The sequence below is a fragment of the Alosa sapidissima genome, chromosome 12, assembly GCF_018492685.1.
Source record: "Alosa sapidissima isolate fAloSap1 chromosome 12, fAloSap1.pri, whole genome shotgun sequence".
In the NCBI taxonomy this organism is placed as follows: domain Eukaryota; kingdom Metazoa; phylum Chordata; class Actinopteri; order Clupeiformes; family Clupeidae; genus Alosa; species Alosa sapidissima.
Window position 1 is genome coordinate 1215895 of NC_055968.1, and position 23703 is coordinate 1239597.

General features: G+C 38.9%; 1 protein-coding gene across 1 annotated transcript in view; it reads left to right on the plus strand.

Moving 5' to 3' along the window:
- The window catches only part of tmc6b (transmembrane channel-like 6b), a 68824-nt gene that overhangs the window by 35658 nt on the left and 9463 nt on the right, over positions 1 to 23703 (plus strand). The window contains exons 12-20 of the mRNA XM_042056161.1: positions 1027 to 1190; positions 1281 to 1365; positions 2111 to 2208; positions 10794 to 10889; positions 11011 to 11086; positions 20796 to 20929; positions 21171 to 21350; positions 21602 to 21680; positions 21790 to 21885. Of these exons, the coding sequence (XP_041912095.1) occupies positions 1027 to 1190; positions 1281 to 1365; positions 2111 to 2208; positions 10794 to 10889; positions 11011 to 11086; positions 20796 to 20929; positions 21171 to 21350; positions 21602 to 21680; positions 21790 to 21885 (1008 nt within the window). The remainder of the gene's footprint in view (positions 1 to 1026; positions 1191 to 1280; positions 1366 to 2110; positions 2209 to 10793; positions 10890 to 11010; positions 11087 to 20795; positions 20930 to 21170; positions 21351 to 21601; positions 21681 to 21789; positions 21886 to 23703) is intronic.

Here is a 23703-nt window from a genome sequence, read left to right on the forward strand (position 1 = left end):
AACGGAGATCCATGTGAAAAATCGCCGGGTTTCTCCTTTAATAGTTTAAGAGAAAGACACATACCGAGTCACCCTCTGCCCTCTACAACATTAAACATGAGTAGCTGCATCCCTGCCTCATAGGATCTGACAAAACATCCTTGAATCACTCCAGCAGCATAAACAATACGATTACAACTAGTGAATTGAAATGTCTCTCCTTACCATTGTAGCCACTGAGAAGGATTTTCTGATCTAGTCTGTCTGTCTCCCTTCTGCTCTTACCCTTAATTTCTCCTCATATGGAAAAGATTGTAAATAATACCGTAAGCAGTGTTGATCATGCCAACACCACAACAAATGTTGGATGCACCTAGCAAAATCTTTCTGCTGAAACAATTCTGCTGTAAGTGCATGTTGTGTGTGATGTCTGTATGCTACTGAGACCTTTGAATTTCCCCTTAGGGATCAATAAAGTATCTATCTATCTATCTAAAATTGCATTGCTAGCGCAAGCTGGCGATAGCTAATGTGATTAGCTAGCAAAATGTAGCCTTCCTTTAAGCTACATAGGTTATTTCTGGAGGCTTGCCACTGCTAGCAAGCAAACAAAGGACACCTGCAAACTAAGCTGCTAGGCAATTCATTTTGATGGTGCGTGGTCCTGTGAAGTACAGAACCTACATTTCTATTCACCACCCAGGTTATGCACTATGTGCATTGGTGCCCCAAGCTTTCACAGGACAAGATAGCCAACTATGTCAACAGAGAACATGAGTTGGCCTGTCAGGAAGCTTTTTATCAGTGCCACCTGTGTTATTGATGGTTCTTGCATGGCTAGGTAATTAGAGAGCAAAACCCTTTACTGCTGCTTCATGTGGTAATGAATGCTGTGTACTTCAAGTAAAACCTCATGTATTCAAGAAAGGCCAAATAGTTGGTACTTTGATTTCTTGTGAAAAAAAGAGGACTAATCAGGAACTGAATTATGTCTCATCTCATGATATGCACATAACCTACCAATAATATTTGTATCCTTTTCTATAGGAGTTCCGAGCAAAATACAGCAAATCATCTGACAGCCCTAGCCTGCTTGCTCTGCCTGTGGTAGTGTCAAGCATTAATCTCCTGCTGCCAGGTTTCTTTAATATAGTGGCCTCAATGGAGAAGTATGACTCACCCAGTGTGCACACCTATGTTTCTATTAGCAGGTAACCTTCTCAGACTTTAGAAGCCCCATTTCAAATCCAGGATGGTCTCTAACTAATACATGTGTTGTCCTGTTTTTTTTTTTTCAATAGGAACCTTATGTTGAAAGTGAGTGTCCTTGGCATTTTGTGCTATCATTGGCTGGGTCGCATTGCAGCTAACCCGCAGAGTCTTGTGGTGAGATTACCTGTCAAATCATCTCGAAAATCTATATTAATGCGAATGTTATCATAAATGCTGTCATAGCATAGCTCGCAACTCTCACGCATTGACTGTGACATTCATTCATTTGATTGGCTCCACGCGCTCTCTCACACTAATCGAATGCGTGAAAGTTGGCAGCTATGCCATGGGATTCAGACTTTTATTTTTTGGGCTTATCCTGGCTGTAAAGTTATCACCCTTCTTGACTTTAGGTAATATTCATAGCAAGCTAGCCTACTAATGGTAATCAGTGTTTCCCACAGGTCTAAAATATATTTGCGGTGGAAGCCAACCGTAAGGGTCAGCACATATCAGAAAAGACATGGTCTACATGTGGTGAACAACAAACACATTTCTCTTTGTTGCCCCTCTTGCAATAACAGAATGATAGGAAAGGGAGGGGTTAAGTGAAGCAACACTGTCGACTAGTTAATTGATTGTGAATTGTATAATCTCTCAGGTGGATATAACAGAAAAAAATGCTGAAATGGGTCGCCAAATATACTGGCTGCTGATTATATACCTGGCTGGTCCACCCAAGTAAAATGTATGTGTGGGAAACACTGTTAGTGAAACTTCATAATTCTTCTGACACATATTTTTTTTTAGAAATAGGAATTTGACTGAGTAGAACATCTTCCCTGTTCAGGGACCAGAAAGTTGTAAAATGTATAAATTATGTATCTGAGTTAAAGTCTTTGCTGTGTTTTGTTGACAGTGTTGGGAGACATTTGTTGGCCAGGAGCTATACAGATTCCTTGTGATGGATTTCATCTTTACTGTACTGGATACATTCTTTGGGGAATTTTTGTGGAGGTGGGGCCCTCTGCTTACTTGAAATGTTCAAAAGATGAATTTCTCTGCAAAGTATTCTACAACCTTCTCTGTCTGGTTATATACAGTGCCCTTCACAGTTATTAGCACTCCTAGTAAAGAGTGATATAAGAAATTCACCTTATGGTGAATTAGCTTAATCTCACACTGAAAATCAGAGACATCCAGTTGAAGTACTTTTATTCTGAAAAAAATACTAAGCAAGAAATATATATATATATATATATATACATACATACAGTTAAGAACAAAATTATTCATACCCCTGGCAAATATTGATTTAATGCTGATTTTCTCTTTATCAATATGTTTGTTCTGACTGAAAATGACTGTCACATGCCACAATGTGGGAGAAACATGGAATTAAAAAAAAGAAACGTTTTCATCTTTTTTAACATTTTCATGAAAAATGGCATGTCCAAAATTATTCATACCCTTTTTTAAAAATCAATGGAAACATCTTTATTTGCATTCACAACTCTCAAAATGGTTCTTATAATATCTACCAAGCCTCTCCATGTCTCCACAATGATTCTAGACCACACCTTTTTAACAGCAATCGGTGGGTTTTCAGTCAGGAACGATTATTTGCCATTATTCCATGTTTCTACCACATTGTCTTTAGGGATGCACGATATATCGGCGGCCGATATATTATTAGCCGATAAGTGAAAAAATGAAAATAATATTATCGGTCCGATAACAGAATTCTGGCCGATAATTTGCGCCGATATTTTTTAAAGTCCTAATATAGGCCTACGTAAGGTCTGGCTACACTGAGCTAGCCTACTTGAGCTTGGTTGGCTATACTTTTTCTTCAATATAATGTCAGCGGTGTGAATGTATTTCACCACTCTAACAAAATCTGTGGATATGCGTTCATTTGGGATTCTCAAAATCCTCTCGTGAATGATCCGCCATTTAACCTTAACAGAGCGGAGCTCAGCCCTATCTAGAGCCGTCTTGTGCTGGTGTGTTTGCACTTTACTGCACTGGTCGGGGAAACAAATAAACAAACTCGTTAGTGGGACGAGTACATAAGTAGGCCTAGTTATAAGTTGTGTTTTAGTATTATATTTGCATTACTTTAGCTTGGGTTTTGTATTATTACCTCGAAATATGCTAATTATTCGTGCTTCAGTTCCAGACAAGTCATCATAATAAGTTATTAAAACCTTCGGGGCTAACGCCTTTCATTTCTGCTGCAGCAGGTTGTGCGCAACAGAGTGGATGGACATAAGATACAGTCTGAGGAGTTGCAGCTTTATTCAGTTACCCGCAGTTGAAACTAAACCTAAGTTTCCCTCACAAACTCTGATTTGGTCGCTATACTGTAGCTTATTCCAAGCTGAGACGTTTATGAGCGTTTAGTCCTAAATGAAAACGATTCAAACTCTCTAGCCACTCACTCGCAATTCACTGACGTCAGGTTCACTTAAAGGAGCCACACAATACCGTAGGGCTAGGCTACTGTTATGTTGTTGACTGCCATACTATTGAGGACTATTATGAGTTCTGTCCATCATTTGGTGGTAGGTAAAATTACTGCAATAAAATTATGCTTATTAAATGCTTTCCCCAAATCACTTTTCACTTTAATTAGCCAATAGTAGGCTAATGTAATACAGTATTATTTGATACAATTTTCCGTGGTATTTTAGAGGAGGCTGAGCTTCCCCTGTAGTCTTAGAGCAATCGCCTCTGGTGTAGTATACCCCCCATGATTTGTCCTTTTTTTTGGCAGTCCAGGATAAGAAATACTGTAGAGCAGTTCAAGTAGTTGAGTAGAAAAAGATGAGACTAAGGGCCCGTCCCATTTCTATCCCCTTAAAACTTCCTCTTGGTTTTGATTGCCCTCAACATTAAAGCCCCCTCGACAAGGGAAGTGGAGGTGAAGATCTTTCCCTATGAAATGGGACACCACTATATAAATTAGTGTAGCGAACGTGCTCACCTACGTCACGGTATTGGGACCGGCCCTAAACAGTAGGAAAAACAAGACAAAGAAAAGCAGTGTACAAGTGAGAACGGAATTGTAATGTGTTATTGGAATGAAAATAAATGTAACTCCTTCAACATACTTGTGAAGACATTTTGTTTCGAGTGTGCAACAAATGTAGTCGATTTAGTAAGGGAGTTCGTCGGTTAGTTAGTTAGTAGGTCTTAGGGTAGGTTAAGTAAACAATACGTTTGTAAAGTTAACTTTGACAAGGCTGGCGGCTAGAATTATTATCATTTAAAGCAGTGGTCGCCAACCCGTTGATAGCGATCGACCTGTAGATCTTTAGGACGTAGCCTACCCAGTAGATCCCGAGAATAACAGGAAAAATAAAAGCACAGTCACCAAATTCTCGCATGTTCGCCAACGTTTACAGGGCCTAAATTTCAGCGCGGGATTGCGGGTATAGCGCATGGTTTATTCAAGACCCACAACTCTAGCCATCATAATGAGAGAAATTATCGCACACATTTAACATCGCTGTCTGATAATGTTAATCTAAAAATGGAGCGGCGTGAATGCGGGACCGGACGGACCAACTTCTGACTTGTAACCCCATGCAGAAACGCGCATCACAGCACTTTGCAGGTGCGCTCTCTCTCTCTCGCAACAGTCACCGCTGAAGTCAAAGTATGCTAGGTGCTTCTACATCAACTGCTACCTGACAGGAAATTAAAACAAAAGTTTAGCGATCAGGAACTGTCAGGAATTTGTTCTCCATTTGAAGAACATAATTGATTGCGGACGTGCACAGACAGCTACAGACACGGAGCACATTGTAGGCCTGGTTAATTTCACTTTCTAGAGTGTGCATTCATGACGTGAAGGATGCTTCATACCAAAACAGTGATCAAACATTATCAAATTATCAAATCATGTAAGTAAAGACTATGTTAAGTGTTGTTATCTCATTGACGCCTGTATAAGGGGGTGGAGGATGTGATATTTTTGACCTGATACATTTGCCTAATGAAAATGCCTTAAATTGGAAGCATTTTGGCTTTGATTCTCTTTTGACACTTCAAGGTAGATCTTGCCTTTGTTCAGGTCTGAGTTCAGGGATCTTTGGCTCAAAAAGGTTGGCTAACTCTTACCTCTGGATTGCTTTGCATTGAGGTAATACTTCAAACTTGACAAACTTGACAAACGGTAATTCCTTACTGCAGAAATAGAGAATGATGTTCCTGTGAACAGGAGTGGTCTGGGCATTTTTTTTAAACGTAGGCTAAATGTTTCATTCACAGGACCAAGCAGTGCTTTCTCGTCTGGTTTTATCAGTCACCATAGCCAGACTGCACTGGGTCAAATGTCACTACAAAATGTGATTAATCAGCGGTAATTGTTTTATGCGTTATCAGTAGTTCATTAATTACTAAAAGAAATCCCCTAAAATAATAAAATAAAATATTAAAAGTAATTAATTAATTGAAATTAACATGTAATTTTGACAGCCCTAATATATACATTTATTTTAACAAAGTCACATACTGTATGCCACAATTATTGGCACCCCTAAATATTATAATCATTATGTTAACTAAAGCATATTTTCCATTTATATTTAACTAAATTTATCAGTGTCTATGAACATTTGAAGTAGTAATGCATGTATTAGCATGGGAAGAAGTTATTTTATTTTTTTTTTTTTGTGGGATGTGCTGAAAATTAAATATGTAACACTATTTGCTGTAGTTAAAACAGAGCCCCCACATATTCAAGTAACAATGTCTTACAACAGCACATTTCCGATTTTTTGAACATGGGGGCTCATGAACATGCCCTTAGAGTGTAGTACTGTAGCTGCCTGGCAGCTCAAGCTGTTCGAGCTGCAGCAACTCGAGCTAGGTAGAACCGATTGTTTTCGTTCGAAAGTATGGGCACTGGTGGGCCGCCAAGGCATTGCAGGTGGGCGGCGAGAAATAGAGTCTACATTACTTTTTTAAAACCATACCGCCACTCTCATCATGCGCATTACACACTATCTGCACTAGGTGTCGTGGAGCACTGAAAGTGGACAAATGTTAGGCCTGACTTGTTATCTCTCTGACTCACTGGTGATCAGAGGTAGCCATGAAGCACATGATCTCCATGTTCAAGAATAGGCCTACAAGCAATTCTGAAAGAGTCTCTGCTTGAATTCAAAGTATCATTTCAAATTATTCAATACATTTAAACTAGGTACAATGCTCAATTGATAGCAGCACCAAACAATTACTGAATTTTAAAGAGCAAAATTTCCCACAGGTTGTGGTAGGCCTTACTGTAATTTATACCATATCAAGTTGCCACTATAGGACAGCTGATACAACACAAAATAAACATTTGGACTGTTGGAGGATTCTGATATCCGTGTAGGCTGTACTACCTACATTGCTGGTACATTGTGGAACAGTATAGCTAGAGTACATGAACTCATTTGCTTTGATGTCTTCAGTAGCTTAGTTGCCTTGTGCATGATGAATATGACTTGAGATTGTGTAGCCTAATCTACAATTCCGTCAGTCTGCAGTCTTTTAGCCCATCTTTATGAAAGGAACCCTTCCGAGATATGACCCTTTCGACGCTCTACTACTACTCATGCCATCGATTCACTGTTGAATTTTGACATCTGACGGAAACTGATCAATCTGACCAACAATTAACATCGATTTGACACTCCTTTGTTTGTCTTTGCAAATCATTCAATATAGTTGCAAACTTATGTTGCGCTATTTGTTAGTGTGATCACAGCTGTGGAAGACGGTCTTACTTTATGTTATCATCACCATACCATTAGGCCTATATTATCTTATCATAATTCATTTGTCATCATGATCATCATCGCCAGCATGGCATTTAACACATACCTGCTCCATCCCTGAGTTCTTGTTATCATGTACAGGTAGCCTCGACTACACTCTCCACCAGCTGCTCACCGTCCCTCTGCTCTGTAGGCTATACTGTAGCTTACATCTCCTCGTTCAAATTCAACAAACTTCAACCTGACATAGGCTAGGCTACTTGCAATATTGTATAGGCTACTGTTGAAGCTTCTACATTGGTGTTATTTTTGCACAATTGGCACTAGCCTACCGGCATCCACCCGCCTTAATTTCAACGTGCAGGCTACTTCGATTAATTTTGATGCACTCACAGAATCTTGGCTCTGAGCCAATTGGCGGATTGGGGTCTGACGAGCTGTGATTGGATCAGTCCAATATGTAAGAGATAATGTATTGTCCGCCGGTAATTATCAGAAAATAAGTCCCGACAGGGAGAACAGAACAGTTTTGCTTCGACCTGAAGGGACTTATTTTCTGATAATTACCGGCGGACAATACATTATCCCGCTTATTACACGGCTACTTGCCAAAACGAGAAAAGAAACCTAACACAATGAATCTTTAAAATTGATTTTGCTACCGTTTCGTGTCTTCCGCTGACAAAATAAATAGTTTGCCAGATAGAACTTGACAGTTTCAGGTGTTGCGTGGCAACGTCTTACTAGCTTACTTTCCCTTTCAATGAAATTCCATTGCAATAAGCGAACGGAATTCTTGCGGAGGGATATGAAAGACGTTAATAAACCCGTTGCCATTGACAGCGGTGATTATATACTTTGCCGGTGATTTATATAAATTTATTACACGGCTCTTCAGAGTGCTGCAGAACGTTCCATTCACATGAAAGGCCCGAACGTTGGGAAGGCCCAATGTTAAATCTACATAAATCACCGGCAAAGCATTTAATCACCGCTGTCAATGGCAACGGGTTTTGTGCTTCTGATTAATGTCTTTCATATCACTATGCAAGGACTGGAACTTCATTCAAACGTGAAAGCAGACGGTTGATCAGCTGTGTTCTAAAGAATGTTTGATTCAAGTTCAGCAGCGTGTGTTGCGAACTATTTGTTTCTCAGCAAATGCCACGATGAACGGTAACAAATAGGCTAGGTTATGTAGGCTAAAGTCATATGGTGGGGAGTTTATTATTTCGTTTTGGCAAGTAGCCGTATAATAAGCGGGATAATGTATAGAACGCCGGTCATTACTGTGAAAATAAGTCCCTTCAGGGCGGAACAAGACCCCTCCGCTGCGCGTCGGGGGCCGGTTCGCCCTGTCGGGACTTATTTTCCCAGTAATGACCGGCGTTCTATACATTATCCCTTACTTAACATAGGCCCGAACGTTGGGAAGGCCCATCCATGTGAATGGAACTTTCTGCAGCACTCTGAAGAGCCGTGTAATAAGGGAAATTAACTAATGGGCCGCTGACTGTCCTTGCTTTGGGCCCGTTGTTGGCCAAGCAAATTAAACTAGAAATGCAATTCCAAGGAATTACCAGTGCATGAAAATGCTTAAGTTGTGATGTAAAATATCATGTATAGTTAAAACAGATAATACAGAGATGGTTACTACGGTGATGCTAGGATAGACATGGTGGTTGCATAGCTTAATAAAAGTTGATAGTTTAAAAGTAGACTGTTTAAAAGCTGAACGTAGATAGTTTACAAGTTGTTGATAGACAGTAGATAGTTTAAAAGTTGTTGATAGACAGCTAGTTTAATAGATAGTTTAATGATAGTTTAAAAGTAGACCGTTTAAAAGTTAAAGGTAAATAGTTTAAAAGTTGTTGACAGACTGGAAATTTAATGAATGTTGATATTCAAATAGTTTAATGGCTGTGTATAGGTAGATATTTGACAATAACTGAAAGTTGGAATGGCTCTGATGTTTGCTAGCATGCTAAACATGCTACTTAGCTAATGTTTTATAGCAGTGCTAGAATGCTAACATGCTAACCATGCTACTTAGTTAACTTAGCTAACGTTTTCTAGTAGTTTTGATAAACATGCTAACTATGCTAGCAATGCTAACTATGTTAACCATGCTACTTAGCTAACTTAACTAACGTTTTCTAGCAGTTTTGCTAAACATGCTAACTATGCTAGCAATACTAACATGCTAACTATGTTAACCATGTGACTTAGCTAACCTAGCTTATCATTTTTAATAGTTATGCTAACTAGCATGCTAACTATGCTAACCATGTGACTTAGCTAACCTAGCTAATCATTTTTAGCAGTTATGCTAACTATGTTAACTAGCATGCTAACAATGCTAGCCATGTGACAGCTAACCTAGTTAATCATTTTTAGTAGTTATGCTAACTAGCATGCTAACAATGCTAACTATGTTAACCATGTGATTTAGCTAACCTAGCTAATCATTTTTAGTAGTTATGCTAACTATGCTAATTAGCATGCTAATAGTTATGCTAACTATGCTAATTAGCATGCTAACAATGTGACTTAGCTAACCTAGCTAATCATTTTTAGTAGTTATGCTAACTAGCATGCTAACTATGCTAACCATGTGACTTAGCTAACCTAGCTAATCATTTTTAGCAGTTTTGTTAAAAATGCTAACATGCTAACTAGCTACAGTGGTTAGGATTCATAGTTGATGACAAGTGTTGACATAGTTGATGACAAGTTAAAAGTTGTTGATAGACAGCTAGTTTAATAGATAGTTTAATCATAGTTTAAAAGTAGACTGTTTAAAAGTTGAATGTATATAGTTTAAAAGTTTAAAAGTTGAATGTAGATAGTTTAAAAGTTGTTGATAGACAGCTAGTTTAATAGATAGATAGTATAATGATGGTTTAAAAGTAGACTGTTTAAAAGTTGCATGTAAAAAGTTCAGTAGTTTAATGGGTTACATTGTTTAACAGTGGCTTATTGTAGTGAGGACTTTTATTTTGAAACAGTTTTGGGCAGAGGAAACAGTTGAATAGGATGTGTAGTCTTAATTGACCCAGATTGTATGCTTAAAGCCTGAGGCTGCAGGTGGCCTGAACACCTGCCATAGGATTCTAATTGCTTAACGGCCGTATTATGATGTCACAATCGGCAATGTTAAGTCTATGGGGATTTTTAAAAAGTTTTTCTTTAATAGTTTAAAAAGTATAAAAGTTTCAAAGTTGAAAAGACATAGCAGCTTGGTCCGTTTGAATACCTACGTTACAAAGTTTGAATGAAGTTTCTAAGTTAAACTGTTCAAGAGAAATAGCGTACGGAAAAAGTGGTAAGCGGAATAATAATAAGAAGTTGTTGAAGTTGCCTAGGAAGAACAGTACAGTGCATTTTCATGCACTGTAATTAGGCTATACATTCTATCGGCCCAAAAGGCCCGGTATGCCAGATGGCCAGGCCGCTTCTGCGTAGGGCACCAAGGGACAGAGGGGGCAACAAAATGTAGCCAGTAAATAGGAGTAGCTTTACGGCAAACTGCTTTTCACTCTACCTTGAAAATGTTTACAATGTCTAAATGCACCAACATCATGTTACCTGAAGAGAGATCTCTTTTGTATATTGAATCTAACCTGTCTCGCTTTTGTATTCTTTGACTGAAAATCCATTCAATTATTTGTAGAGGATGGCAAAGGCATTGTTCACATGTTTGTATTATTTTAGTTAGTATTTAAAATTACCTGGCGAGAACAGTAGTTGGTAACATGAGTCATGTGTTTTTTGTTTTGGTGGTTGGATTGAAACATGTTTTGATTGAAACATGTTTGTACTGCATAGGTTGTTTTCACAGAAACTGCTAAAGAGGAGGAGGAAACCTGTGTTTGACATTGCACGGAATGTTCTGGAGATGATATATGGACAAACACTTGCTTGGTAACCTACTTCTTAACACCACTGTCACTCACTGGAATGAGAATAGTTTAGCTTAGCTAAAGTGTTTTTGTACGTATTTATATACTTTGTATGTTTATCTATTTTATACTTTTTTTGGCAGGATGGGTTTGCTGTTTACGCCATTGTTGCCGGCAGTACAAATTATAAAACTTATCTGCCTGTTTTACATGAAGAAGGTATGCTTTTGGTTTTTGTAATAACCAACATTACCATTTTGCATGTTTCCACAGTGATTTTTTAACTTTCTTGCAACAGTTACCAGGTCTGAGTTTGGAATGGTTGCCATCACTCTGGCCTTGTGCTCCCTCCAGAGTTGGGTGTAACGTGTTACAAAGTAACGCCTTACTGTAATCACATTACATTTGTCATTAATGAGTAGTGTAACGCATTACTGTTCTAAATTCAGTAATCACACTACAGTTACTAACAGTGTGCAAAGATTACTTTATTCTCCTATTTGAGATTCTCCTACTAAGAAATAGAATCCTCCTCCTCAAGCAGTGGAGACGCATGTTGCCGTGGTGTCATGAGCAGGGTGCATGGAATCAGCACTGCCTTTGAGACGGTCTTCTTGGCTTTAGATCAGTGATATTCAACCGGTGGTCCGCGAGGAGGTCCGCAGAGGTACTGAAGGGGGTCCGCCAAATTATTTCATCTGAAGCATTTTTTTTCCTCTTCAGAAAAATTAAAAACGTCCTATAGGCTACATAAACATAAAAAGAACGTAGAAAAGATGATTTGTATTCGTTTATAAAATATCATATGGGCTACATATGAGTCTTAATGCAATCATGTGATCACCGTGGGAACATGCACCATTTAGTTATCTTGCGTCAAAACCAAAACAACTGACGTCCATCTGCCCTAGAATCTATAGACAAAGATTCTATAGTTAACTTTATCAACCATCTCTGCTATAGATACAGTCGGTTAAGACGTTCGGAAAGGTTACCGCCCCCCACGAGGGGGAAAGCATGCTAACCTCAAACAATGGAAGTCAATGGGCGAACTAGCTAACAGTTAGACTTTATACATTCGTTTTACATTCAGGTGGAGTTCTGCTTGTTTCTGAACACAATAATTTGAAGGAATTGTGTTTACTTAACTGCCCAGTGTATGCTAACAACTTAATTCACCCTCGATTGCCCAATGTTGACAATTTCTCTGGAAGCTATATTCAATGGTAGCATCATTAGGTTGCTAACTGGTTAACTTTATATTGTCAGTGTAACATAACCAACTGGTACACATTACTTGTTAAAACTATTCCCACGGCCATTGTAGGAAATGTGCATTCATGTGAGAATAAATTCAGATGCAACTTACGAGTATGTGATGTTAAGGCAAAAGGGTTAGCTTGCTAAACCGAGCTACACAGTCCGGCCATTGAAACCAGTTCTACAATGAGTACACTCGAGACAGTTCTGGCCGTTTAACTGGAATTAGCAAAATGAGGGAACTTAATGTTACCCTTAACCTCCTTGACACACAGATAACTCTCAGTTGAAACGTGTTTGTGCCGTTTAGTGATGTTTGCTAAAAGATTTAATATTTTTATAGGTGCTTTCTGTACTCAAGCCGGTGCATCTCCATTAGATTACATGCAATCGAAACTAATGTTTTCCCCCTCGGTGGCTTTTCAGCCACGGTAACCACGGCAACTGGGGGTGGTAACCACGATTATGACTAGTAGCCGACTGTATGTATGCCACTCACCAGGGTCAGACGACCACTCACTAGGTAGGCTATGAGATATTGCATCCATACTCAAGCTGTGATTGTTAACTGCAGACATGTGGACTCGAGTCACATGACTTGGACTCGAGTCAGACTCGAGTCATGATTTTAATGACTTCAGACTTGACTTGATAAAATTCGGCATGACTTGCGACTCGACTTGGACTTGAATACTATTCACTCAAGACTTGACTCGGACTTTGCCTCTTTGACTTGTGATGACTTGACATGTCTCGAATCAAAAACTAAATTTCCTGATCGTGTACCAGTCAACCCAGAGACGCTTTCCTGCGACTAAAAAATAAATAAATAGCGGAGACAAGCGGACAGAGCACAGTTCAGTAGCCTACTGCCACTACCCTCACACGCGTTACGCACTGTGTGTAGGGCACCAAGAGACAGAGGAAGGACCAACATTTAGCCAATCACTAGTAGCTTTACTGCAAATTGATTTGCATTCTTGTTAGAGAACGTTTGTCAAAAAGCACCAACAGCATGTTACATAAAGATGATACTTTTCGAGTCCTCTCCATTAAGATCCAACTTAAACTTATGCTAGGCTACTGCATTTAATTGAGAACACATCTAAGCACGCACGAGAGGGAGAGAAAACGAGTAGGTTCCAGCTGGCTTGTCATTGTTGATGATGATTGATATCTTCTTTTAAATATAAGAAACATATAAAAAGAAATCGTGGAGGCAACAAGTACGAGATTAGAGGAGATTGTGAATCCGGTTCTCACTAGTCTACTATACTGTTATAAACTATGAGATCCAGGTCACTATGACATAGCTGCACTCACTGTGATTTGGAAAGTGGACAAGAATATTATGAAGAGTTGTCTTTGCCTTGTGTAATGGAACTGGTGAGTCTTGAAGTATTCAATAATGTATTTACATGAAGCACATGATATGCCGATTGAAACGCATTCCACTCAGCTACTGTAGCTAGGTGGCTACTGGCTACCAGGCTCATAATTCACTTTTAATTGCAAACAGAAAATGTCAAGCAAGCATCATGTCATACATGTTTCTCTTTCCAAAGGAATGAAAGCTGTTTGTGCCAACTTAATATCATGCTCATCATTGTTAATATTGTGCTATACATGTGGCACAAACAATGTTTGAGTTTGTGGACTAGCCATAGGCTATATTTGAACGGAGCTGGTAAAAAAAGATCATTATGAGAACGTGTGGACAGTGCACAATGGGCTTAAAGTGACAGTGCACCATTTACAAATTAGATAAACAGCATCAAATGTGTAGTATTCCTTAAGAAATTAATACTTTAAAACACAATTACTGTCATTATTATCTTTTAAATAATATAAAAGTGTTGACCTTGGCTTCCCTTATGAGTCACCACTGGCAGACAGCCTAATAAATTGTTTGCAGGCAAATCTGTGGCCTAGCGCAGTGAAATACCATCAGTCAAATTATTACTCATCCTTACAGTGGGCTCCGCAATTTGGAAAAACATTATATATATTTGCAGCTGTGCTGAGTGTCATGTAGCTATCCGTTTTGTACAGATTACTCAGGTATGCACATGTGTATATTACACAGGTATGCACATGCATATGTCGTAAAAGATTACAAGACAGAAACATTGAACATATTTTAATCTGTATTTATAAAAAAAATACTGTGGATTAGATGGAAGTGCTAAAATTATGATCGATAGTCTAATAATGGTATTATTAAGTGAAGAGTACCCGATGACTTGTTCAGGACTTGAAAAAGATTGGGACTTGGACTTGGACTCGACTTGGCTTTGATGTGACTTGGACTTGGACTCGACTTGCCCTTCTCTGTATTTACTTGGGACTTGACTTGGACTTGACTGCTAAGACTTGGGACTTACTTGTGACTTGCCAAACAGTGACTTGGTCCCACCTCTGGTTAACTGTATAGCTGATGACAGACCGGGCAATTTTTGGGCAACACAGTGCAACTAATGAGGGCAGCAGACAACTAGCAACTTTGTTAGCAAAACCACAGCTATTTAATTAAATCCCATTCAATCTCAATGGAGTAATGGCAGCTAACATAACAGTTTACTGGAAAAAACAATGTCTTCTTAACAGCTTTAGCAAGTAAAAATAGGTGCTAGTTGGTTTTTTAAGCATTTGATGAAGTAAAATGTCTATTTTGGGTTTCAACATAAACACTTAGCGGAGTATAAAGGTATACGAAGCTTCTCTTTTCCCCTCGCTTCACTATCGTGACCCTGGTATCTTTATTGAACATTTCAGAAGCTCACAGATGATTGGTCATGTGATTCATTGCTAGCACTCTGATTGGATGGTCTCGTTGCCCATAAGTATCCAAATCGTTCAGATAGAAGTTATGTTGCCCAATCTCAATGGGAGTGTCACTCAGCAACAGCCCATATTGTTGTCCCATGATTAATCACCTTAAGGTAGAAAAAAAATTCTATAAATTACCCATGTTATAGATAATGTACACATTAACATGAGAGGGGTGTGTTTATGTGTGTGTGTGTCTGACAATTAGTTCCAAATATCAGGCCTAATGTCTTTTTTTTTGGGGGGGGGGGGGGGGGGGGGGTCTGTGCTCAGTGTTTCTCTGAAAAAGGTTGAAGACCCCTGCTTAAGATGATACTTCTTTGCTTTCATATTTACAATCAGGCCGTTTATAAGAGCTAAAAATAAAAGACCTGTATAAAAAAAATCTGCTCAAAATGTCACGGTAGCATGTGGAAGTTTAACTGCGTTGCTGGTATTAGTGTGTGTGTGTCACCTTCTTCTGGGAAGGCGACAAGAACATTAGCAAAAAAACAACTCATCGGAGTATTTGTTAGCTTAATAGGCCTACTGAGTGGGAGAGTGAGAAACAGTGCACAACTAACTAATGACTAGTCTAAAGTCATTCACACCACAAATTGTCTCCAAAAGGATTTCAGGGTGTTATACAAACTAGTATTGCCACTATTTTCAATGTAAACAAGAGCATTTAGTATTAATGACAGAAGGTGCGCAACTCGCGAGCGCACTTCACTCAAAGCAGTTCAGTTTTTTGGAAGTTGTATGAGTGTCACCATTCAACAAGGGAGGGTGCAGGGCAGCAGCGCTTCCATAAAACAATTCAGATATGCACAATTGAGTGCACACTGAGGTGCCGTGTTTGTGAACTTGAAGGCAACATTCAGTAAGACATAGCAATGATCAGCTATCTGTAAAAAAATGCCTGGTAGGCCTACAGCGCAACCTGGGTTGGAGTAGTGTAATAGACTAGATTATGCTACCTAATGTTTCATATAACGTCATTAATTAAGTAATAAATAAAAGGGGATGATATCAATAACAGCGTCCATAGAAACATTTCAACGCAGTAACGTAAAAGTTATGTAACACGTTACTTTCCATAGAGAGTAAAGAAGAAATGTAACGGATTACATTTTTTACAGTGGAGAGTAATGTGTAATACACTGGCTCCCTCTATACATTTTTGATGGGATTCAGGACTGGACTCTGGCTGGGACACTTTAAAATGTTGATATTGTTCTCTGTTAACCATTTCTTGCTTTGTTTGGCTGTTTGTTTGAGATTAAGGGTCCAATGCCACCTATAGGGGCAGGTCTCTCGGCAGACTGCCTGGTCTTTTCCTCCAAAATTGTAATGTAGCCCCTTGTTTTAGTGTTACCATTTACCTTGAGAAGCTCACCAGATTGAAAAACATCCAAAAAGAATAATTTTCTAACCCCTTCACTTGAAATGGACATGGCGTCATTGGAGTTTAATGTTTTTTTATGCCAATCTCAGGCCATGTCCCTGGGTCAAAAAATAATCCAGTTTTATGAAGGTTACACTGAGCTTTGCATGTTTGGAGAAGAGTGATCCATGATCAGCATGGAATCATCCATGATTACAAAGTGGTCCATTTTCAGATGGGATGCAAAGTTCAACCACCAAAACAGCATACCCACAGCATACCCACAGCAGCTATAGAAATGTACTCATTTTGGATGTTTACTAACCACTCGGTGAGTTGCACAGTTTTAAAAATGAACGTTAAGGGTTGCTTTGAGGACATGTTTGTGCATGCCCTTAGCCAGCCACTCTGACTCGTTTTGAATCGCCTTTGACTGTTTCAAAGTCGAGACAAGACCCATCGTCAAAATTTCGGTGTGTACCACTCTAGTTCATCCAAAACAAACGGGACTCAAAGTGCTAAATACCGGAATTGTCCTTTAGAGTAAAAAACATAAGAAAAAAGGACTACTTTAAGATTCTGAAGGAAAACTTCATGCACTAAGCAGGGAACCTTGGCCTCATAGGCAGCATTGAACATTTAAACAAGGCAATGATCTTAGACATCCAGTCAAAGTGGGAAATAAATGGTGAATAAGAAACTAAATAAAAAAAATCCAGACCTGAATCCGTCTAAAAGGGAGCACCAAGCCAGAGTGATGGCAAAGAACCGTTCCTGCCTCAAACCTGGATTGCTGCTAAAAAGGTGCAGTACAAATCATTGTGGAGACATTGATTGGTAGCTATTATAAGAACTATTTTGAGTGCTCTAATGGCAAATAAAGATGTTTCCATTGATTTTTTTTTTAAATGGTATAAATGTTTTTTGAAAATGTGGTAGAAACGTGTGTATCAGCAAGAGTGCGTTTTTTGCACGTCTGATGTTTGTCATCTACAGTACACAGAGGTTAGCAAGCTAAAACAGTTTACTACAAACTGCCTAGCGAGGCAACAAACTGAGGAAAGGCAATAAGTTAATTACATTTCTGACAGAATCTGTGATTTCACATCTTGTTTTCTATAACTACATATTGAGAGGAGTAAAAATATTGATCAATGGATTTATTCAGCTTTGATATGCTATACTGACTTGCCAATATAATGCTTACTAGAGATGCACCGATATGGAATTTTAGGGCCGATAACGATAACCGATATTTATTGGTTTGTTGTGGCCGATACCGATACGATAACCGATAATATTACTCTTGAAAAAAAATTGTGAAAAGTGATTTGGGGAAAGCATTTAATAAGCATAATTTTATTGCAGTAATTTTACCTACCACCAAATGATGGACAGAACTCATAATAGTCCTCAATAGTACGGCAGTCAACAACATAACAGTAGCCTAGCCCTACAGTATGTGTGGCTCCTTTAAGTGAACCTGACGTCAGTGAATTGCGAGTAAGTGGCTAGAGAGTTTGAATCGTTTTCATTTAGGACTAAACGCTCATAAACAGCTCAGCTTGGAATAAGCTACAGTATAGCAACCAAATCAGAGTTTGTGAGGGAACCTTAGGTTTAGTTTCAACTTCGGGTAACTGAATAAAGCTGCAACTCCTCAGACTGTATCTTATGTCCGTCTACTCTGTTGCGCACAACCTGCTGCAGCAGAAATGAAAGGCGTTAGCCCTGAAGGTTTTAATAACATATTATGATGACTTGTCTGGAACTGAAGCACAAATGGTTAGCATATTTCTAGGTAATAATACAAAACCCAAGCTAAAGTAATGCAAATATAATACTAAAACACAACTTAGAACTAGGCCTACTTATGTACTTGTCCCACTAACAAGTTTTTTTTTGTTTTGTTTCCCCGACCAGCGCGGTAAAGTGCAAACACACCAGCACAAGACGGCTCTAGATAGGGCTGAGCTCCGCTCTGTTAAGGTTAAATGGCGGGTCATTCACAAGAGGATTTTGAAATGCACAGATTCCCAAATGAACGCATATCCACAGATTTTGTTAGAGTGGTGAAATACATTCACACCGCTGACATTATATTGAGGAAAAAGTATAGCCAACCAAGCTCAAGTAGCTCAGTGTAGCCAGACGGACCTTACGTAGGCCTAAATTAGGACTTTAAAAAATATCGGCGCAAATTATCGGCCAGAATTCTGTTATCGGATCGATAATAATATTTTTTCACTTATCGGCTAATAATATATTGGCCGCCGATATATCGTGCATCCCTAATGCTTACCTAACAAGCAAATTTGTATTAGAAAACAAACGTACTTACAGGTTATATACTAACAGGTTTTTAAATGAAATTGTCAAATGAAAATATTGAAAAATGAAATGAAAATGAAATGAAAATCCGTATTTTCAAGACTGCATAAGTTGCATCAGTCAAAAAATGCGCCATGAACAGGAAAAAAAAACATATAAGTCACACCTGACTATAAATCACATTTATTTAGAAATGTATTTCACAAAATCCAAAACCAAAAACAGAGACTATGTAACTGGACTATTGAAGCCAAAAAGATTAATGTTAATGAAGATGAAGGAGTGAAGGCAGCCAAGAGGAGGGCCAGAAGGTAATTGTAAAGCAATTTAGGCTACAAAAGATTCACTGGACAAAAATGCTGATGTGGTACACCGAGACCGAAATTTTTTAGCTAAAAGACAGAATGACCGAAGCTGCAGCAAGCAGGTGATATTTAGAAATTTATTTCACAAAATTCAAGACCAAGAACAGACAGACTATGTAACTGGACACAGAGGCCAAAAATATTGAGAATTCTACTGGGAATGTTAATGAAGATGATGGAGTGAATAGGGGCAACCTGAGGCAAGCCAAGCTGAGGCAAGCCGAAGGCTGCCAACGAGGGCCCGACGCTAATTGTGAAGCAATTTACAAAAGATTCACTGGACAAAAATGCTGATGTGGTACATGAAAATGTAGCTAAAAGTGTGGAGAATGCAATGCAATCAAGCATTTTGGACGATATATTGGCACAAGCTGGCAGCAGAGCAAATGACTAATAACCCGAATAACGGGTGAGGAATGTTTAGGAGACTGACTCGTAAATCCTCAAATTATGGCTGGGATCTTTTATTTAGGCTGCGCAAAGCATAGCACCTTTTATTTCTACATGGTGTGTTTTATTGTGAGACATAGGCTTACTTTTCGTTTGGAGCGGCATACCGGTAGGCTATCAAAAGCAGAAGATACGGACTGTTTACGTTCGGACTGTTTGATTATATTGCTAAATATCGGGACTGATGACCACTAAAAACTGTGGGGTATTTGATGGTTCACTATTAAGTTTCATGTAGTTGAAAGAGTGTCAGGATTTCCATCCGCTTATTGCGAGATAATGCATCCGCATTCATTCATGGAACGTGTGCTGTGCTGTAATGGAAACCTTATTCCGTATCGCCAAAGAGGACAAATTTGTAGGCTGATGCCTGGCAGCAACAATTGTGTTTAAATCTAGGTTATTGCTTCAGCCTTTGGCAAGCTCAGAATGGGGCGGCAAGCGACTCATAACTTGAGAGCGACGAGTTGGAGACTCATATTGTAGGACAAATACTTTTTATTGACAACAATATTAAACCAACCAACAAAATAAAATATTAAGAAGAGCTCTTTTATGAGTGGAATCGAAACAAAATTATTACTGGCCTTCATTTGTCCAAATATGAGGCCCGGCTATAAATTGAATCCCGGCCATAATTTGAGGATTTAGGTATGCACGTGTGTTTCAGGCATAGTGCAAGCACTAATCCCTGACTGAAAGTGCACAGAACTTGTGCATTTGAGAGCGCTCTCGCGGCTGTAGACGGTAATTTTTCATGTAGGGTTATTGTCAGTTAATATGAATTAACATTTAAAAACATGTTAAATTATATATTTTTTTTTTCATATATAACTCGTACCTGACTATAAGTCGCAGGACCAGCTAAACTATGAAAAAAGTGTGATTTATAGTCCGGAAAATACGGTAACTGACATCAAAAGCAAACGAGAATATTGCAAGCAGTTCAGAGTAATGCAGCTAGCTTACATGTTACAAGTTTACATGATGGTGCACTAGCCCCGTCATGTAAAATGGGAAACCCAATAAGCAAAAAATACACTGATAAGCAAAAAATGTATTATGACCACATAGACGTGAATAATGTTGATGAACCTGTAACAATGGCATATGTCAAGTTCTATGTAAAAAATGTTTTTTTAACTTTTCGTTTATCATTTCAGGATACTGGAATTATGTTTCATGTGTCATGTCATTGACATGAGTATGTGAACCTGTGAAATGACTTGTTGAGCATGCTCTCAGTTTAACACTGGGTGGGTGGACAATTGTTATTGCACTGTTTTTCTAATGGTGTCTTTCCTGTTCATATTTATATTCTGTATAGACCAGTTTGATGATGAACTGCCAGGTTCCAAGAAAACCATGGCGTGCCAGTCAGATGACCACAATCTTCATTACCCTGCTATGTTTTCCCTCTTTTCTGGGTGCAGCTGTGTGTGTCACATGTACAATGTGGTCGTGAGTGGAAAAAGCCATATTATTACTCTTACTATGCATATTAAGTCCTAGTCCAAAGTGTTTTGAGAAAATTTGTGGCACATAATAAAACAATAAGGCACTTCAGTCCTCAATATAAATTGAACAAGTTTTGGATAGTTTGAATTTTCATTCATTTTTATATGTTACACACCTGGCGTATCATAACTAAATTGCTAAGCTGTTTTAACATGCACATTTAATCTCTTTCCCTCCCCTTTAGAATCAAACCATCTCAAAGCTGTGGACCATTCCGTGGCCTGCAGACCATGATTCAGTCTGGAAAACTCTGGGTTAAACAGCTAGAGAGTGCCAACTCTAACTTGGCCTGGCTCACTTGGGTGCACACTTACTTGGTGGAGAACCCGGTGATCTTCCTTTTTCTCACTGCCATGATCTTCTTGTGAGTGCTAATAAAAAGGGTACTTTGGAGTGGGTAAGACTGTTTTTAGTGGCAGGCTAGCACATACTGATGACTTCCGCTAGCCTAGCACCTGCAAACTCTGCAACTAGAAGGACTGGATGAAATGTGTTGAAAACGGTCTCCACTGATAAATATCACACTTGCTAACTTGGAAATGAGGTCCTATGTCCAAAATCCTGAACCACCCCTTTAACATATTTTTTACCTTAACAGTATTATCTATTTTCCAGCATTGTCATCTACTTCCACACGCAGGTGGTAGATGGACAGAGGAAGATAATCACTCTTCTTCAGCATCAAATTGAAAATGTGAGACCAAAGCCTAGCCATGTTTTTAAATAATTATTTAGTATATTTTTAGTATATCCTTTGCCCTTGATATATTCCTCATCATTCTTGTTATTTTTACTTTCTCTAGGAAGGGGAGGATAAAAAGTTTCTGATCACCAAACTGCAGGCAATCCATGAACAGAGTCGACCTTTGTCTTCCCAACGAATCAGAGGAACTAGTGAGGTAAAGGTATTTTCTTTTTATTTAAATTTGCTGTAGCACATCCCATTCACTTCAATTAATATTGGACAATATATGTTTGGTAAAGTCAATGATTAGTTCATTTTGAAATTTCAAAACTGTTGAAAACCACATGATGCTCTGATGTCCTGGGTGTCTTCAACTTCAAATCTCTTAAAGGTGTTGGTGTAGTTGAATAATGACAGTTTGGTATGTTAAATGCATATACAGGGAGGTAAAGTAATGTCATCGCCCCCTACCCCTACAGTGGTGCATGGGATATGCAGGTCCACTCAGTATACCCATTTAAAAAGCATCAAGATTTCCATATTTAAAACATAAACAAGTATATTTTTGGGCTTTTTGCCTTTATTTGGAAAAAAAAAAGAAAATTGACAGGAAGTGAGTGGGAGAGAGAGAGATGGGGTGGGATCAGGATATGACTGCAGGTCGGATTTGAACCTGGGTCATCGGTACTTAGTCCCGCACATGGTATGGGTGCTGTAGCCTGTTGCACCACAGCACTCCCATTTGTGATAGAATTATGACATGAGGTATTAGATGTGACAGTCATTTCAATGCTGGATATGAAAAAAAAAAAACTCTTGTCCAATAAGATGACACTCTACCACCTAAGCAATATCACAGTATACCCACTACAGCAAACTAGACTACACACAGTACATACATACATACCAGAGGAGGCTCCTTCATTGAGGAAAGGGAGGAACACCCTCCCTAAAACTTCAGAGAAAAATCAAAAATATATAAAGTGAATTGCTAATCTGATAAATTACTGTTAATATTACTATTTGAACACTTAGAATGAACCATCGAACACTTAAAATTAAACATCGTTCCCCTAGTCAAAATGCCACCAGCACCCCCTATCGCAATTGAAAATTACTGCATGGCTTCCTCCTCAAACCCCTCATAGATATCCATTATAAATGCCTCAGACATACGCAGAGTTTGTGTGTGTGGGGGGGTGGAGGCAGGGGGAGCACTGCACCCCCCTCCCCCCCCCCCCCCCCCCCCCTGGTGAAAACGGGTAATTGCATTGTTTCAAAAATTAGTGAAATACGTCTGGCATGACCAGATATTTTAAAAATAATTTAAAATAACACAAAACAACAATATAAGGAACGGGCTGCGGTTGATGATGGGAGCAGCCAAGTTTTCTTCTCTTGCGATCCTTCACGTCGAAAGCAACATTACAGTCAACCTGACGAGGCATGCAGGACGCAAAAAACGAAAATTACTGTTGTACTAGTATGGACATCTTGCCGTGCCAACGTTGCAATGAAGGTTGCCTAAATGCCATGTACATAAATGTCCTGTCAGCTTACTAATTGATTTTGCGTTGTGTGTAGATTTGGAATTTTTATTCCACTTTGTTTAAACAGCAAAGTGGCGAAGTCTGTTCACCTGTTTGGAACTGGCGTGGCCAATGTGACGCGTGTAGGCCTGGCTAGATACACGATGACCCTTTTTGTGCATCTAGGCCAGTGTTTCTCAAACTTTTTCAGACCAAGGACCACTTAACCAATAAAAAAAAAACCTCACGGACCACCTACTGTAGCTAAAAAAAAAAGAAGAGTAGACATACTTCAACAGTATATTATAATAGGCCTACTCACCTTGCTTATTGTGTCAAAGGATTCATATGATTTAAACTGGCGTAGCTTGCATAGGCATGTTGCTGTTTGAATTTACATACAAGTTGGTTCAATATTGCAAACAACTCATCTATATTATATTTGACCACGTCTGCTCGCGGACCACTTTGGATAGCTTGCCGACCACACTTTGAGAAACACT